The sequence below is a fragment of the Bombina bombina genome, chromosome 8 (assembly GCF_027579735.1).
Source record: "Bombina bombina isolate aBomBom1 chromosome 8, aBomBom1.pri, whole genome shotgun sequence".
NCBI classification, from domain to species: domain Eukaryota; kingdom Metazoa; phylum Chordata; class Amphibia; order Anura; family Bombinatoridae; genus Bombina; species Bombina bombina.
In genome coordinates, this window is record NC_069506.1 from 87,225,540 (window position 1) to 87,245,254 (window position 19,715).

At 41.3% G+C, this 19,715-nt stretch overlaps 1 protein-coding gene across 1 annotated transcript in view; it reads right to left on the bottom strand.

Moving 5' to 3' along the window:
* Positions 1 to 19,715, bottom strand: part of LOC128638472 (carbonic anhydrase 6) — a 565,822-nt gene that overhangs the window by 460,196 nt on the left and 85,911 nt on the right. Inside the window, exons 3-4 of the mRNA XM_053690431.1 lie at positions 14,316 to 14,464; positions 14,138 to 14,233 (exon numbers count right to left, since the gene is read on the bottom strand). Of these exons, the coding sequence (XP_053546406.1) occupies positions 14,138 to 14,233; positions 14,316 to 14,464 (245 nt within the window). The remainder of the gene's footprint in view (positions 1 to 14,137; positions 14,234 to 14,315; positions 14,465 to 19,715) is intronic.

Sequence of the window (19,715 nt, forward strand, 5' to 3'; positions counted from 1 at the left end):
AAGATCCCTAATATGTGAGGAGCAAAATTGTATTTATATTCTCAGCTCTTAACGTATCACAGTGTGTACAATGTTTATTTTTTGGAGGCTAAATCAATTGTCTATACATATATATATATTTCTAAGATCTTGGTATGGTAATATTTGCGCTGTATTGACATTTTTTTAAGGTTTTATTGCTCGCCTGCAAGTATGGCGTCCGTTTCCATGGTACCTATTGGTGATTGGATACATTCACCATTTAAGGCAGAGTCAGGGAATGTGGGGATATCCTATGATAGGGTGCCGCACGGCACAAAATGTGTAAGGACTCCTCCCCCTCTGTCCATGCTTTGTCTTATGAGTGTTTGTTTTAACTTATTCCATTAAAGACTGTTTTTTAATACAAGGATTCAAGGAGTGCTGCATTTTCTTCTCTTCATTTGGACTTGGCTGGCTCGGCCTCTACTCTCTCATTGGTGCGCACCACGCTCCAGTGTTCATGGCGCATGTAGGCGTCATTCTGCTACAGTGTAACCTGTGCTGAGATTGGACCACGACTGCTGTTGTTTCCCCATGGACTAGGAGCAATGCTACCTTCTACTTACCTTCCCAAAAAGAATTATACCTTGAAAAGAAAGGGAAACAAATCTGTTCTTTGATACTATGTCAGCAGACCAAGATTTCAGACACAAAGCTCTTCATGTTAGGATTGCTACCGACATATTCATGACATAAATCTTGATAATGTCCATGACTGTGTCACAAATTAAAGCATTGCTCATTTTAAGTGCGTTAGTTGCAATTCTGAATATCCTCTCCAGAAGATCTTTTAGCAGTTAGCTGTGATAACGTGTCCCACCATAAAGCAATGGCACCAGCAACATAGGTAATAGAAACCGCAGGATGAAGGAGAAGACCTGTTTGTAGAAAAAGTTTTCTAAAGAAGGACTCCAATATGCAATCTATTGGATGCCTGAAAAAAGTAATATCCTCAAGAGGGATAGTGGTACATTCAGCTAAAGTTGATATGGCTCCATCAACCTTGGGAATAGATTCCCATAATTTTATATTTTGTTCAGGAATAGAGTACATCTTTTTAAATCTGTTAGAAGATGCACATGGATTTCCAGTTTTTTCACCATTATTCTCAGAAGACAAATCTTCCACTGAAGAAGACTTTGAACTCTCTGAATCAGAGTCCTGGAGAATTTCTGGTGTCTGTATATCTGAAACAAACATTGTAGCCCTGCCATCAGATTTGCGCTTTCGCTTACTTAGTCTGGGAATAGTCGCCAGAAGTTCTACCATAGTTGAGGGCAAATTGTTCTTAAATTCAGGGGTAATATCAGTAGAAGCTCCCTGAGTAATGTATACTGGAGCAGGACACACACTTGTATTGGGAAAAATTGCAGCAAAGCTAACTTACATGCATAAAATGATGTAAACAACTATTACATAGAGCCAGATTAAAAGTGGAGTGCTAATTAATGCTCATGCTCGAGCGTTAAATGTGAAGAAGTAAGCTTTTTTATGAGTTGTAAGTAAACAGTTTTTGCTTACGAGTTAACACGATGAGCACAAAAATCAGAACTTAGAATATCGTTTGCGCGTTAAAGTATTCCCCCAAAGAAGTCAATGGAGCAAAAAAAGTGGAAAAATACCCTACTCGCATGCAAGTGCCTTAACCCAGATTTATAATAAATATTTCTACATATATTTGATGTTTTTTGGTACAATATATATCTATATCTATGTATAGATTTCTATATCTAGATATAGGGGCCTAATTATCAACGTGTCTACTTTACCTGCCTTCGCCGGCCCAATAAGCCCGCTTAAGCTCGCCTTCCATCGCTGCCGCGGACCTTAAAAATTTCGCCTAAGTTATCAATAAATCTGTCAAAAAGCCGCACACCAAGTACGGGGCGAAGAGCAGCGGACTGTGAGAGTTATCACTCATCCGATCTCGCTGCTCTTCGGCTTTTTGACAGCTTTATTGACAAGCTGTCACTAAGCACCCACACTAAACTACACTGTTCTACCCCCTATACCGGCGCCCCCGGAGCCCCCCACAACTAAATAAAGTTATTAACCCCTAAACCGCCGCTCCCGGACACCGCCGCAACTCTTATAAATGTATTAACCCCTAAACCACCGCTCCCGGACACCGCCGCCACCTACATTATACCTAGTAACCCCTATCCTGCCCCCCTATACCGCCGCCCTCTATAATAAAGTTATTAACCCCTATTCTGCCGATCCCGGACCCCGCCGCAACTAAGTAAATAGTTTAACCCCTAAACCGCCGCTCCCGATCAGCCAATAGAATGCGAGCTCAATCTGATTGGCTGATTGGATCAGCCAATCGGATTGAACTTCAATCTGATTGGCTGATTCAATCAGCCAATCAGATTTTTCCTACCTTAATTCCGATTGGCTGATAGAATCCTATCAGCCAATCGGAATTGAAGGGATGCCATCTTGGATGACGTCTCTTAAAGGAACCTTCATTCGTCGTTAGTCGTCGGGAAGAAGAGGATGGCTCTGCGGCGGCTCGTCTGAAGATGGCTCCGCTCCGCACCTGATGGATGAAGATTGAAGGCGCTGCATGGATGAAGACTTCTATCGGATGGAAGACCTCTTCAGTGCCGCCTGGATGTTGACTTCAATCGGATGGAAGACTTCTTCAGCGCCCCTTGGATGATGACTTCTGCTGCTCCGGATCTCCTCTTCGGTTCCATCGGTGGTCGGCTGGCTGAAGACGGCTCAAGGTAGGATGATCTTCAGGGGGGTAGTGTTAGGTTTATTTAAGGGGAGTTTGGGTTAGATTAGGGGTATGTGGGTGGTGGGTTTTAATGTTGGGGGGGTTGTATTTTTATTTTACAGGCAAAAGAGCTGTTTTCTTTGGGGCATGCCCCGCAAAAGGCCCTTTTAAGGGCTGGTAAGGTAATAGAGCTGGTAACTTTTTAATGTAGAATAGGGTAGGGAATTTTTTTATTTTGGGGGGCTTTGTTATTTTATTAGGGGGCTTAGATTAGGTGTAAGTAGCTTAAAATTGTTGTAATATTTTTTAAATGTTTGTAACTTATTTTTTTATTTTTTTGTAACTTAGCTTTTTTTATTTTTTGTACTTTAGTTAGTTTATTGAATTTAATTTAATTGTAGTTATTTGTAGGTAATTTATTTAATTAATTTAATGATAGTGTAGTGTTAGGTTTAATTGTAACTTAGGTTAGGATTTATTTTACAGGTAATTTTGTATTTCTTTTAGCTAGGTAGTTATTAAATAGTTAATAACTATTTAATAACTATTCTAACTAGCTAAAAAAATACAAAGTTACCTGTAAAATAAATATAAATCCTAAAATAGCTACAATGTAATTATTAATTACATTGTAGCTATCTTAGGGTTTATTTTACAGTTAAGTATTTAGTTTTAAATAGGAATAATTTATTAAAGTATAGTGTAGTGTTAGGTGTAATTGTAACTTAGGTTAGTTTTTATTTTACAGGTTAATTTCTCTTTATTTTAACTAGGTAACTATTAAATAGTTAATAACTATTTAATAGCTATTGTACCTAGTTAAAATAAATTGAAATTTGCCTGTAAAATAAAAATAAATCCTAAGATAGCTACAATAAAATTATTATTTATATTGTAGCTATATTAGGGTTTATTTTAAAGGTAAGTATTTAGTTTTAAATAGGATTAACTAAGGCCTAGATTTAGAGTTGGGCGGTAGCCGTCAAAACCAGCGTTAGAGGCTCCTAACGCTGGTTTTTACTGCCCGCTGGTATTTGGAGTCAGTCAGGAAAGGGTCTAACGCTCACTTTGCAGCCGCGACTTTTCCATACCGCAGATCCCCCTACGCCATTTGCGTATCCTATCTTTTCAATGGGATCTTTCTAACGCCGGTATTTAGAGTCGTGGCTGAAGTGAGCGTTAGAAATCTAACGACAAAACTCCAGCCGCAGAAAAAAGTCAGTAGTTAAGAGCTTTCTGGGCTAACGCCGGTTTATAAAGCTCTTAACTACTGTGCTCTAGAGTACACTAACACCCATAAACTACCTATACACCCCTAAACGGAGGTCCCCCCCACATCGCCGCCACTCTATTAAAATTTTTTAACCCCTAATCTGCCAGCTACGTTATCCCTATGTACCCCTAATCTGCTGCCCCTAACACCGCCGACCCCTATATTATATTTATATTTATTAACCCCTAATCTGCCGCCCCCAACGCCGCCTCCACTTACCTACAATTATTAACCCCTAATCTGCCGACCGGATCTCACCGCTACTATAATAAATGTATTAACCCCTAAAGCTAATTCTAACCCTAACCCTAACACTCCCCTAAATTAAATATAATTTAAATCTAACAAAATAAATTAACTATTATTAAATAAATTATTCCTATTTAAAGCTAAATACTTACCTGTAAAATAAACCCTAATATAGCTACAATATAAATTATAATTATATTGTAGCTATTTTAGGATTAATATTTATTTTACAGGCAACTTTGTAATTATATTAACCAGGTACAATAGCTATTAAATAGTTAATAACTATTTAATAGCTACCTAGTTAAAATAATTACAAAATTACCTGTAAAATAAATCCTAACCTAAATTACAATTAAACCTAACACTACACTATCAATAAATTAATTAAATACAATACCTACAATTATCTACAATTAAACCTAACACTACACTATCAATAAATTAATTAAATACAATATCTACAAATAAATACAATGAAATAAACTAACTAAAGTACAAAAAATAAAAAAAGAACTAAGTTACAAAAAAATAAAAAAATATTTACAAACATTAGAAAAATATTACAACAATTTTAAACTAATTACACCTACTCTAAGCCCCCTAATAAAATAACAAAGCCCCCCAAAATAAAAAAATGCCCTACCCTATTCTAAATTTAAAAAGTTCAAAGCTTTTTTACCTTACCAGCCCTGAAAAGGGCCCTTTGCGGGGCATGCCCCAAAGAATTCAGCTCTTTTTCCTTTTAAAAAAAACACATACAATACCCCTCCCCCAACATTACAACCCACCACCCACATACCCCTAATCTAACCCAAACCCTCCTTAAATAAACCTAAGCCTCTGAAGATCTTCCTACCTTATCTTCACCTCGCCGGGTATCACACCGATCCGTCCTGGCTTCGATGTCTTGATCCAAGCCCAAGCGGGGGGCTGAAGATGTCCATGATCCGGCTGAAGTCTTCATCCAAGCAGGAGCTGAAGAGGTCCATGATCCGACTGAAGTCTTCTATCAACGGCATCTTCAATCTTCTTTCTTCCGGATCCATGTTCATCCCGCCGACGCGGAACATCCATCTTCACCGACGACTTCCCGACAAATGACGGTTCCTTTAAGGGACGTCATCCAAGATGGAGTCCCTCGAATTCCAATTGGCTGATAGGATTCTATCAGCCAATCGGAATTAAGGTAGGAAAATTCTGATTGGCTGATGGAATCAGCCAATCAGAATCAAGTTCAATCCGATTGGCTGATCCGATCAGCCAATCAGATTGAGCTTGCATTCTATTGGCTGTTGGCGACGTTGGGGGCGGCAGATTAGGGGTTAATAAATATAATATTGGGGTCGGCGGTGTTAGGGGCAGCAGATTAGGTATAATTTAGGTTGCGGCGGTGTACGGAGCGGCAGATTAGGGGTTAATAATAATATGCAGGTGTCAGCGATAGCGGGGGCGGCAGATTAGGGGTTAATAAATATAACATAGTGGTCGGCAATGTTAGGGGCAGCAGATTAGGGGTACATAGGTATAATTTAGGTTGCGGCGGTGTACGGAGCGGCAGATTAGGGGGTTAATAATAATATGCAGGGGTCAGCGATAGCGGGGGCGGCAGATTAGGGGTTAATAAGTGTAAGGTTAGGGGTGTTTAGACTCGGGTACATGTTAGAGTGTTAGGTGCAGACTTAGGAAGTGTTTCCCCATAGGAAACAATGTAGCTGCGTTAGGAGCTGAATGCTGCTTTTTTGCAGGTGTTAGGTTTTTTTTCAGCTCCAACAGCCCCATCGTTTCCTATGGGGGAATCGTGCACAAGCACGTTTTTGAAGCTGGCCGCGTCCGTAAGCAACGCTGGTATTTAGAGTTGCAGTGGCTGTAAATATGCTCTACGCTCCCTTTTTGGAGCCTAACGCAGCCCTTCTGTGAACTCTAAATACCAGCGGTATTTAAAAGGTGCGGGAGAAAAAAAGCATGAGTAGCTAACGCACACCTTTGGCCGCAGAACTCTAAATCTAGCCGTTAGTTAATAAGAGAAATATTATTTAGATTTATTTAATTAATATTTAAGTTAGGGGGTGTTAGGGTTAGTGTTAGACTTAGGTTTGGGGGTTAATAATTTTATTACAGGGGCGGCGGTGTAGGGGGGGCAGGATAGGGGTTAATAAATTTATTACAGTGGCGGCGGTGTAGGGGGGGCAGGATAGGGGTTAATAAATTTATTACAGTGGCGGCGGTGTAGGGGGGCAGGATAGGGGTTAATAGGTATAATGTAGGTGGCGGCGGGGTCCAGGAGCGGCGTTTTATGGGTTAATACATATATTATAGTTGCGGCGGGGACCGGGAGCGGCGGTTTAGGGGTTAACATATTTATTATAGCTTGCGGTAGGCTCCGGGAGCGGCTGTCTAGGGGGTAAACACTTTATTTAGTTGCAGCGGTGTAGGGGGGACAGATTAGGGGTGTTTAGACTCGGGGTACATGTTAGGGTGTTAGGTGGATCAATGGGATGTCTGGCAGCAGCGAACATGAACTTTCGCTATGGTCAGACTTCCATTGATTCCTATGGGATCCGCCACCTCCAGGGCGGCGGTTTGAAAACCAGGTACGCTGGGCTGGAAAAGTGCCGAGCGTACCTGCTAGTTTTTTGATAACTAGCAAAAGTAGTCAGATTGTTCAGAACTTGTGTGCGGAACATCTGTAGTGACATAAGCATCGATCTGTGTCGGAATGAGTCCGGCGGATCGAAGCTTACGTCACAAAATTCTACTTTTGCCGGTGTCTAGGGCTTGATAACTAAGGTGAATCAGCCTCGCCACAAATACGCTGCGGAATTCCAGCGTATTTGAGGTTGACGGCTTGATAACTAGGGGCCATAGAATTTACTTTATTTCTATTGTCTGATTTCAAAATCAAGCACAAACACTCGCAATAAACCCCTTTATTACTCAAATGCAAACGTTTGCACTACATTTGTAATCTGGCCGATAGTTCGTTAACGACAGACTGGTACAGTTTTGCAAAGTACACATAAATATTGAATGGGGTTAAGATCTGTGGATCTGCCCTCTGATGAGTCTGACAAATGAACAATGGGGATAAAAAAATTTAGACTCCATAATTATTAAAAAAAATGCATAAAATGACTGCATTTTTTTTAGAGCAACCAAAAGTGTAAAACTAATACAATATAGTTGTCACACAAGACAAAATGATTATTCTATTAACCAGCACAGTATTTGCACCTAAAAATGGCAGACATAATTTCTATGGCAGAAATAAATGCCCCTTTAATAAAATTGCCCCTCAATAGATCTTGTTATAGATGTACCCATCCCCTCCAGGGATCAAAATTTTGCAGAAACACTCTCAAAAAATGTTGACTTTTCCTCATAACAGCTCTATATGTAGCTGTAGAAGCCCTTGTGGTGTAGGCAAAGAAAGAGAACCACATTTAGAGCGAGAAAAAAATGGCCACAGTGTTCCCAAGCACAAAAGTTGCAAGCCTCAAGCACAAAAGTCAAAATTTAAGAATTTTCAATAAAGTTGTGAAAAATTAGATGTCAGGAGAGGCCACCTCTGCTAAGCGCTGACTGAATTCAGTGCTTAGCATTTTCTTACAGATGCATTCACCTCAATATAAGAATTCCTTATCTGAGTCTAAAAAGAGCTAATTAAGTTACAATTAGGGTAACTAATAGCCTTCATATAAGGATAGGGTCCCATAGCCTTCATATAAGAAGATAAATGCACAAAAACAGTGTTTACTGGTAATAAAACATAGTCTGCAAGTAGGTAGGCTGAGTCCTTTTGTATGGCATTGCCCTAAAGACAATACAGCTCTTATAAAAAATAACAATAAAAAAAATTACAAGACCCTCCCCTCTACGATACATATAACCCCCCAAAAATAATAAAGTCTACCTATAAATACCTATCCTAAAAAATAACATTTAAAATAAAATGCCTATTCTTCAAAATAAAAAAAAACATTCTTCTATTCCGGTCCCCCATTCCTCCCAGAAAGTAGCACCCCAAACAAGTGGAATCCCAGGTGCCTTATCAAACTGCCGATAATATACTAAAAGGAAGGCTGTGTGCCTTTCAATAGACTTAAAAAAAAAAACTCTGGTAACCTTAATCTCATTCCCCTTGCATCTAAAGCCTCCTCCCCCTTCACTTGTGCTATCTGGTACTCTCGCTCTGTTTGCAACAAGCTCACTTCTATCCATGACCTCTTTATCTCCCACTCTCTCAATCTTCTGGCTCTCACAGAAGCCTGGCTCTCTCCTTCAGACATAGCTTCCGCTGCTGCACTGTCACATGGAGGTCTTCACTTCAGCCACACTCCTAGGTCTGATAATAGACAAGGAGGTGGTGTTGGTATTTTACTTTCCTCTCGTTGCACCTTTAAACAAATACAGCCCTTCTCTTCCCTCACTTTTTCTTAATTCGAAACACACACGATTAGCTTATTCTCTCCCCTCTCTATACATGTTGCAGTCATATACCGCCCCCTATATTTCTAGATCACTTTGCTGCCTGGCTACCTTATTTCCTATCCTCAGACACCCCTGCCTTCATTCTTGGCAACTTCAAACTCCCTGTTGACAACCCCACTTGCTACTCTGCCAAACAACTTCTGCAACTCACTTCCTCTTTCGGCCTGTCTCAATGGACTGACTCTCCCACTCACAAAGATGGTCCCTTTCTTGATCTGATTTTCAGATATCGATGCACTATGTCAAACTTCCCAAACTCCCCTTTTCCTCTTTATTACCAACATGTCCTCACTTGTAACATCACATCCCTCCCTACAACTCTCCCTCCTTCTACTCTTCCGACCAAACTTCACAGAAGCATCAAGTCATTAGATCAAAAACAGCTCGCTAGCTCTCTCGAACTTCTCCTCTCTTCCATCCCCTCCTTTTCCTGCCCTGATGAATCTATCTGCCACTATAACTCCACCCTTATATCGGTCCTTGACAATCTGTCCCCACCTACCATAGCTCGGAAATCATACACTCATCCTCAGCCCTGGCATACTCCTCTGACACGTTACCTACGCAGATGTTCCCGTACTGCTGAGCGACACTGGAGAAAATCTCGAAGTTCAGTTGACTTTCTTCACTACAAGTTCATCTTGAACTCCTACTATTCTGCCCTTAATCTATATAAGCAACATTACTTCACCACTCTTATCTCTACTCTTTCTTAAAACCCAAAATGTCTGTTCTCCAAGTTCAATACTCTTTTCCACCCACCCACCCCCACCTCCTACTACAACTTCTCTCTCAGCTCAAGATTTTGCCAGCTACTTCAAAAACAAAATAGACTCCATCAGAAATTAAATCAGCTCTCAACATGCTACCGGTCTCAAACCCCCTCAAAACCTCACTATCATTCAAAACCCACATAGCCATAAATTTATCTCTTTTGCCCCTGTTACAGAGGATGAATTTTCTGCCTTTATACTATCCTCTCACCTCACTAGCTGTCCCCTTGACCCCATCCCCTCACAGCTACTCCCCGTCCTCTCTTCTCCCCTTACCCTTATACTCACACACATCTTCAACCTCTCCCTCAGCACTGGTATATTTCCCTCATCTCTTAAACACGCACTGGTCACGCCTATCCTCAAAAAAGCTTCTCTCAGCCCCTACAATCTAGATTTCACCCCCACCACTCCACTGAGACAATTGTTATGGTTACCAATAACCTACTTACAGCAAAATCCAAAGGCCACTTCTCTCTGCTTACCCTCCTTGATCTGTTTGGTCGACCACCCTCTTTTGCTCCAAATCCTCCAATCCTTCGGCATTTGCAACACAGCTCTCTCGTAGTTCTCTTCCTATCTGTCTAACCGTACCTTTAGTGTAGCGCTCTCTGGGGCATCCGCAAGGATCTGTCCTTGGTCCCCTTCTCTTCTCAATCTACACATTATCTTTAGGTACCTTAATAAAGTCCCATGGGTTTCAATACCATTTGTATGCCAATGACACCCAAATCTACCTCTCTGCACCAGACCAATCTTTTTCCTTGCTAACCCGTATAACTAACTGTTTTTCTCATATCTCATCTTGGATGTCCTCTCACTACCTTAAGCTAAATCCCTCCAAAACTGAGCTCCTTATTTTCCCCCCTTCTTCAAAAATCTCCACCCCCAACTTCTCTATAACTGTTTATAACTCCATCATTACCCCTACACCACATGCTCGATGTCTTGGAGTCACACTTGACTCAGATCTTTCTTTCACTCCTCACATTCAGTCCTTGGCTAAAGCCTGCTGCTTCCACCTTAAAAACATCTCTAAAATTAGACATTTCCTTTCCCAAGACACAACTAAGATTCTAATCCACTCTCTCATCCTTTCCTGCCTCGATTACTGCATCCTCTCTGGTCACCCTAGCTGCCACCTAGCTCCTTTACAATCCATAATGAACGCCTCTGCCAGACTCAACTTCCTTGCATGTCGCTCTTTATCTGCTGCACCTTTCTGTCAATCCCTTCACTGGCTTCCTCTTGCCTCCAGGCTTAAACACAAAATTCTCACTCTGGCAAACAAAGCCCTCAACTGCACTGCTCTCCCCTACATCTCAGACCTTGTCTCAAGATACTCTCCCTCCCGACCCCTTCGCTCTGCCCATGATCTCTTACTCTCCTCCTCTCTTGTTACAGCCTCACATTCCTGTTTACAAAACTTCTCCAGACTGGCTCCCATCTTGTAGAACTCTCTGCCTCACTCCACAAGACTCTCCCCTAGTTTTGAATGCTTCAAGTGCTCCCTAAAGACTTACTATTCAGTGGTGCATACAACCTACACTAACCTTTCCTTACTCCACTGCTATCCCCTCAAACCCCTTAGCATGTAAGCCTATGAGCCCAGCTGTTTGTAGATCCCCTGCATAAGAGCTGATAACAACAGTGCAACTCTCGGCAGAGACCTCTGCCCATTTCACCCCCTATAAATGTTTCCTTGTATACTGCCTATGTTTATAGAGCTGTGGAATCTGTTGGTCCTCTACAAATACCTGATAATAATAATCCCCTGCACCCAGCTAATTGGCACCCCTTTTAAGATGCACTGGACCGGGGCTCAAATCTGGTCTGGTGCTCAGTTCCAGGAGCACAGCTAGGGTGGCGAGGTTTTGCTGGCACTCCAGCAGTTGTGACACATCATTTAAACATTGTTTATAATTTTAGCAACATAGCTTCTATAGTTATAATAGGGAGCTTTACTATTTAGTATAGTTTATTATAGTCAGGTATTGTTGGCAGTATTTGGGAGTTAGCTGGGGCATTCCAGGGGTTTGAGCTTAGGCGTGACGTAGGTGAAGGCGGTCAGGGGGAGTTAGCTGTGCGGTGCACGGGTAATTTAGGTTAGCTCTGAAGTTGAAGTAGGTGGTTGGAGGGAGGTAGTGAGGAATATCAGGGGGACTGTAGGTTAGATGTGACGTAGGTATAGGCATTCAGGGGGAGTTAGCGGGGTGTGCTAGTGGGAGTAGGCTGCACTTTGAATAGGACATATCGACACCAGTGCAATATGTTCGAATCAGCAAAGTGCAGGTTGCGAGGAGGGTAGCGGCCATATTTTTCTTGCCAGCTATCAGCTGTCGAGACTACTTCACCATCGATAGTTAGCGTTGGTGTAGTACAACTTAGGTTCCACAGGCCATATTTGGAGTGTGTCTACACTGAAACTATTTTTTTTGTTTCAGTGAGCACAAATGACTGCGCCGTGTAGGCCCACATCAAATAGAACCCCCAGTCGCAGCAAAATGCAGACGAGCGGCAATGCTCCCTTTGACTTCTATGAGAGAGACATTGCCCTCCCCTTTGCTTTGAAAATCTCGACAGACCAATGGACTGAGTTTCTCATTTATAGTTTCATATGTTTAGATTTAGCTTTAGCAGTGATTTTGCAAATTCTGATTATGTTTTGAAAGTTTATGTGTTACTTTAACAAATTAGGATCATAATTTGTATATTTCTGTGTAGCTTTTACAAATTACATTCCATCTTGTATTTGCTGCATTGCAAACTAAAACTGATTTCATAAAGTGGGCGGGACAGGGCAGTTCCCTGGGCTTAACAAGGGTATGTCTGAAGCTCTCTTGCCAATCTTGTGAAATGTTTTAAGCAGTTTACACAAGCTGGTCTCACAGATTTAGGTTGTCAGCTGTATGCAGGTGAAGTTTGTTAAAACAATACACTTATTTTAACTAAAAGAAAAGTAATATATATTAAAATATAGGCAAGTTAAATTGTAGTTAAAAAATGTCAGTTTAATTTGTAATTCCTGCAAACTGAGCCTTTATATAAGCCCCAGGGCAGTGCCTGATTGCTCCATGATCTCTCTGACCAAGGATGTGGCCCTACAGAGACGGTGGCTCACCAGCTCGCCGGGAAAAGTCCTTGGTCAGGGAGGCCACGGAGCAAGCATTGTGCTTATGCGTAGAACATTTCTTCAAGGCCACTCTGCTCCAGAGAGGGTGTGGGGGCCTGTGACAGCATAAAAGTGACCATAGGCATTTGCTCTAGGCAGAGGCCCTGGGGGGGGGGGTGAAAGTGGAGCAATGGGAGACTGGGGCCAAGAGTGGAGTCTTCCAACATTTCCAGGGCTGGTCTGATTTCCCAGTCCAGCCCTGCCCAGGGGTTCTCTAGTTACCTACTCTCTCCCATGTGAAAATTTGTATCCCAGAGAGCTTTATTACTTTCTATGGATGGCATCTCTTATTATTCTGGGACTTCCAGGTTCCACCCCTTTTCTTAGAAAATGTTGTCAGTTCAGCCCTTGTGAAGTCTTCTTTATAATCTATCTCCAACTAGAGAATGTTTGATTATCTGGCCCATAGAAAGTAATGAAGCTCTCTTGGGGACTGACATTTTTTTAATTTCAATTTAAAGTGCCATAAAACAGGTTAAGATCTGTGCATATCCTAAAAGGGCTAATTAATTTAAAATAGTTTGCATAAAAAAAAAATGTTTAAAATTTGCTGGCAAGTATTTTAAAATCATTTTCAAAAATAAGCAAAATGAATTACATAGCTAAACTGCCTGGAGCAGTTAACTCCACCCTCTTATCAGTGTTTAGACACAGGCATTGTATTTCAACTGAGTTCACAGCTTCTAGGCATGCTCCAGCAGATAACCCCTATTCACTTTTGCATTTTACCAAAAGAACAATAAACATAGATACAGCCATAAAAGGAATTGTGTGAGGGAAGTTAGAACTTTACAATTCAGAAACTAAAAAGAAAGGGTTAATGGCAAGGCACTGCAGTATAAATTAGCAGGTAAGTAATTAAAGTACATATTATATTATTTTGTCTCAATCCCAACTTGGTTTATGTCCCTTTAAATAGAAATAATGCAAAGTGCAATGTAATTCTTAAAATATACACATAATTATCCATAGCATGACCATAAGTTACACAGAAACTGTGAAAGCAGAATCAGAATTTGTAAAATTACAACCCTAAAAACACTGCTGTATGCAAAATAAAATACAAAATAGAAAGTGCAAAGTTTAAATGTAATAAAAGTTAATCTGATGTGTGAAGTGATATAAAATACATACAAAGCACAAAGTGCAAACGCAGCAGAACTCTCATGTTATGCAATTGTATATTGCACTGGGTTAGTCTCTCCTTCAGATACAGAAATACAGGCAATGCCCCTTGGAGAACTATAGTAAAATCTGCCTTTTGAAAATGTCACTAGAGATCTCGCATGGCTGGAGTATTATTTAAAAATATCTCACCTGAGCAGAGAGATTTTGAATATCAGGCCCTACCAAAAACACTGTTAAAGTGGATTTGGTATTCAGATTTTTATTGTGAATAAAAGATAACTGTCTGGTACCCTTAAGTTTCTTACCACATATAGGAACGCAAGTACTGACAGGCCGTCAGGTTTGTCCTTGGCTTCATCAAAGCTTTTGTATTTATCTGAGTTATAATGGACAACATGAAGCTGTGAAGACAGGACATGGCATGTTAGTGAAAAAATACAGATGGAACAAGAAAAAGGATGATATACAAATTACAATACTTACTTCAGCTATGTATCTCATCCCATCAATTGTGTGCTCTGAGCCACTTGTTTCTAAATCAAGGCCACCCCAGTGTAAGTGCATTTGTACAGCAGTGTAACAGCTGTTGAGTCCCTTTTTGATGGTCATGGTTGGTGGAAGCTCAATTTGCACTGAAACAAAAAGTATAAAAAAATAGTAAAGATTTTCAATTTAAGATGACTTATGTAATGAACATGGAATGCATATATGTTCTAATAGGTGTTAAAATAAACATTATAAACTGCAGACATGCACTCACTGCAGTAACTTTTGTTAGAATTGAAATTTATTAATAAGGTCAAGAATGGTATGCTTGAAATTTAAATGTATATGCCGCTGTGAGTGTGTGTGTTTGAATTTTATTGTTAGATTCAATACATAGTAACCCCTTTTCATTGAGCTGTCTTGGTGGGCTAAGTTAAAAGGATACAGAATTCACATTTTTTCTTTCATGGTTCAGATATAGAGCATGCAATTTTAAACAAATTTCTAATTTACTCCTAGGGGCAGATTTATTATGCAGCGGATACTGCATTCTACGCAGAGAGTTTCAGGTCCGCCTGAAACGTAAGTTAAGAAGCAGCGGTCGTAAGACTGAAATCATCCTGGACTGAAATCATCTCGATACGATATCAGGTTGATTGACAACACCTTCTAGCAGCCAATTGGCCACGGGTGAGCAGGGGGCGGCATTGCACAAGCATTTCACTAGTGATTATTACGCTGTTGGCATTTAGCAATGTCGAGAGGACATGATTCGCTATAGCAAATCATGTCTGCTCGCCATTTAATAAATGTACCCCCTATTATCAATTTTTCTTCGTTCTCTTGGTATTTTTATGTATGTGTATGCATAGGGGTAAATGTTTGATGTTTTTTTGTATATACCTATTCATATGCTATATAACAAAAGGCCAAGTGTGTTTGTCCGAAGCTGTCATGCGCAGTAGAGACAGCACAAGGACAAACACACCTGGCCTTTGAGTCCCTAACTGAAGATCTGCGCCGCAGAAGTGGGCATGGCCGGACGTGACTGGCCAGGGGCGTGAAGAGGCATGGCCTGGGGTGAATGGCCGTGAAGGGGCGTGGCCGGGAGTGAAGGGGCGTGGCTGGGTGCGGTCGCGTGGAAGATGGGAGAGAGATAAAGAGAGGGGTGAGAGATAGAGAGGGGGGAGAGAGACAGCAAAAGACAGGGGGAGAGAGACAGCAAAAGAGAAAAGGGGAGAGTGACAGCAAAAGAGAGGGGGGAGAGAGACAGCAAAAGAGAGGTGAGAGAGAGACAGCAAAAGAGAGAGGGGGAGAGAGACAGCAAAAGGGAGGGGGAGAGAGACAGCAAAAGAGAGAGACAGCAAAAGAGAGGTGGGATAGAGACAGCAAAAGAGAGAGGGGGAGAGAGACAGCAAAAGAGAGGGGGAGAGAGTGAAAAAGCGAGGGGGGAGAGTGAAAAAGCGAGGGGGGAAGAGTGCAAAAGAGAGGGGGAGAGAGAGCGCAAAAGAGGGGGGAGAGAGAGAGAGAGCGCAAAAGAGAGGGGAGAGAGACAGCAAAAGAGAGGGGGAGAGAGACAGCAAAATAGAGGGGGGGAGAGACAGCAAAAGAGAGGGGGGAGAGAGACAGCAAAAGAGAGGGCGGATAGAGACAGCAAAAGAGAGAGGAGGAGAGAGACAGCAAAAGAGAGGGGGAGAGAGACAGCAAAAGAGAGGGGGAGAGAGCGCAAAAGAGAGTGGGGGAGAGAGAGAACAAAAGAGAGGGGGGAAGAGAGTGCAAAAGAGGGGGGGAGAGAGCTCAAAAGAGAGGGGGGCGAGAGAGAGCGCAAAAGAGAGGGGGAGAGAGAGCGCAAAAGAGAGGGAGGGAGAGAGAGCGCAAAAGAGAGGGGGAGGAGAGAGCGCAAAAGAGAGGGGGAGAGAGAGCGGGAGGGAGAGGGGAGAGAGAGAGTGCAAAAGAGAGGGGGGAGAGAGCTCAAAAGAAAGGGGGGGAGAGAGAAAGCTCAAAAGAGAGGGGGTAGAAAGAGAGCAAAAGAGAGGGGGAGGGAGAGAGCGCAAGAGGTGGGACCGCTGTACTGCAAAAAAATGGCCCGTGTGTACGGGGCTTTAGGACTAGTAGATATATATTTTACAAAAAATACATTTATATATATATATATACATATATATATATATATATATATATATATACATACGTATATATATATATATATATATATATATATATATATATATATATATATATATATAAAGGAAATATCTATTTTAAGGGAGACTGAACCCAATTTTTTTCTTTCATGATTCAGATAGAGCATGCAAAAATGTAAATGTAGCCACCAATCAGCAGGCACTACCCAGGGTGCTGAACCAAAAATGGTCCGGCTCCTATGCTATCATTCCTGCTTTTTCAAATAAATGATAATAGGAGTAAATTTGAAAGTTGCTTAAAATTCCATGCTCTAGGCATGCTCTAGAGGAGGCACCTGGTGGAGGAGGAGCAAGGTTCTGATTGCTGAGCTTCCCCTCCAGTCTCACAGCACCTGGCGGCAGGAATTTCGCGCCTCCCCACTACCTGGGGCTGTTACCTGGACAGGCTCTAACAACTCCTCCGGTGCCGTGCAGTGGAAATCCAACCCACTGCTTTGCTGCAGAAACAGATACATAACCTGCTTCCAGCTACACTATTGAACTGTCAATAGCAACAGAAATAATTCCCCTCTTTGGGGACTACCTTGTAAAAGAGAAATTCAAGGGGAAAAAGTAAAGTAAAGGGTTCCAAACACTTGAATTCTCCCCTGCTCCAGTCTACGCTATACTGAGTTATCAATAATCTGCTGGAACTAAAGACCCCCCCTCCCTCCGCACCCGCTTCGACTTCAAAACTGGACTTGGTGTACCCACCGGCATCCTGAGAGAGAAAGGAAGACCGCGGACTACTCGAAAAGGTACCTCTGCTCTTGTGGGACTAGCGGTGCATATGCTGCCCCCTCCCCCACCGAAGTTGCGTGGGAGGAGGCATTGAGAGTCTCGCTGGATAACAAGAACAGCGGGAGGTACGAGACTGATCACTGCAGGTGCCCTGCCTCTGTCTTTCCCCCCCTCTCCCACCGGTGCTGAGTGAGTGGGGTGTGGGATACGCTGCTAGCGCAAAGAATCTTTGGACACCGGGTTGTCTACAAGGAGGCTTCCAGAGTACCCGCTCCTCACCGGTATTGCTGCAACTATTCCGGCCCTTCAATCTTCAATAGAGGGACGACTGGTGTGCGGAGGAGAGGGTAAGTTTCACTGTTCAGCTGTGTCCAGACGGCGAAATTAATTCCTAACTGAATTGTGAACATTGGGGACGCATAGTCAGGCTTAACCTTAGGAACACCTCACCCTCAAGCTGTAAATAATTGTTCATATAAACTTATATACGAAAGGGGAAACAGAGGAGGATTATTTAATCACTTAATAGTCTACAAAATTCAGGACCGGGATATATAGAAGCAAGGAAGAAGTGAAAACATCGGAAGGTTTAATATAGTAATAACATTTTACATGACTTATTTCTCCCTGCTTACAAACTCATACTGTGGAAAACTGAGACATTGGGTAAAATAAAACCCTCTTCCTATTCGGGAATTATCAGAGGACTAATGCTTTGAAAGAGACATTTGCCCAGAGAATTTTTCTTTTTCCCTAGAAGTGTGGAAGTTGACTCTCCCCCTTAGAGGGAAGGGAGAAGGAGGAAGGGGAAAGGAATGATAGTTAAATTTCAATTGTAATTAAAATCATAATAGGTTTTATGAGCTTGGTCTTTTTTGGTTGCATTTATATATCTTTACCTGTTGAGTTAGTAAGTAAGATTGCTGAATTGATTTACACCTATAATATTAACTATCAAAATTAATGGTCAAATTGTTAATTGCCTTGGACCCTTATAGTACCTCCTAGAAGTTATATAAATAACTATTTTTAGAGGTTATACTCAGGTACTAAAATTCTCGCTCCTAGGCCTATTTATCTACCTAATAGAACAGAGCTCTCGTTATTGTTTCCATGATTGTATTTATTCTTAAAGAAAGTAGAGAGAACACCTTATACATATTCACTTATTTTGCAAATTTTTGTCTTCTCTCTTTTTTTTTTTTTTTTTTTCTTGAGGAGAAGTGAGGAAAAGAAATGTTCCCATGACTTTATATCCCACACTTATAAATATATCTCGTCCTTAAACCCTACGAACAGGTGGAGATAACTTGTATTACTCTCCCACTATTTGAGTTATATAAAGTCTCTCTCTCTGCAGGTATTTATCTTTTCCTTAACTCAGGGAGTTGGGAGGAAAATTTCCCTGCTGCTGTAATAAATTCACTTTATCACTACTCACGATAACTTTAATTTCTCACACAAACTATCAATAATCAATCTCCCTCACTATAAATTCACTTAAATCTTAATTTTTTTTCTTTTAAGTGCATTCCCTGGGCTCTTGTAGCCCCCTCACACTAGGCCTTCACCTTCCCTCACTGGTACACCATCACTCCCCCCCCAACTTTAACTTCTCCACCACATATTCACATTCACTATCCCCCCCCCCCCCTCTTTTTTTTTTTTTTTTTTAGCACTCCTATAACTCACAATCACACGGTATATGGATAAATATCTTTCCAACTCCCCAAAACATCCTTCCCCAAATATGACAGGAAGGCACAGAGACCAAAAAATTAAGAATCCACCAGAACCAGTTACTGAACAAACAAGTCTTATAAATTTAGCAATAATGCCAGAAAACCTTAATATGCAGACATTAGTGACCAATATTGCAGAGGCACTTACTCCTAAATTTGAAACCCTCAAAACCGAAATCAAGCAGGATATTTCCTCTTTAACCCAAGAGGTGCGGCAATTTTCAAATAGACTCCAAGAAGTGGAACAGAGAGTATCGGATCTGGAAGATCAAACAATTATTCATAGTTCTAAAATTGAGAATTCAGACAAAAAGCTACAAAAAATCATGAATAGATTAGAGGACCTTGAAAAACGTTCACGACGGAATAATCTTAGAATAATTGGTCTGCCTGAAACTAAACAATTTGAAAACCTTGATACTTTCATATCCGATACTCTCACTAAAGCTCTAAAAATTCCCTCCTCACATCCCCCGATGATAGTGGAGCGAGCCCACAGGATAGGCCCCCCTCGGTCAGAGGGTAACAACAGCAGTAGAAATCGTCCGGTTATAGCTAGTTTACTTAATTACAAGGATAAAGATCTATTGTTACAGTATTCACGAAAGAATCAACCGATTATGATAGAGGGTAATAAAATTATGATTTTCCAAGACTTTTCGGCAGACACTGCTTTAAAAAGACGGGAATTAACCCCGATTTGTTCAAAATTTATACAACAAGGGTATAGG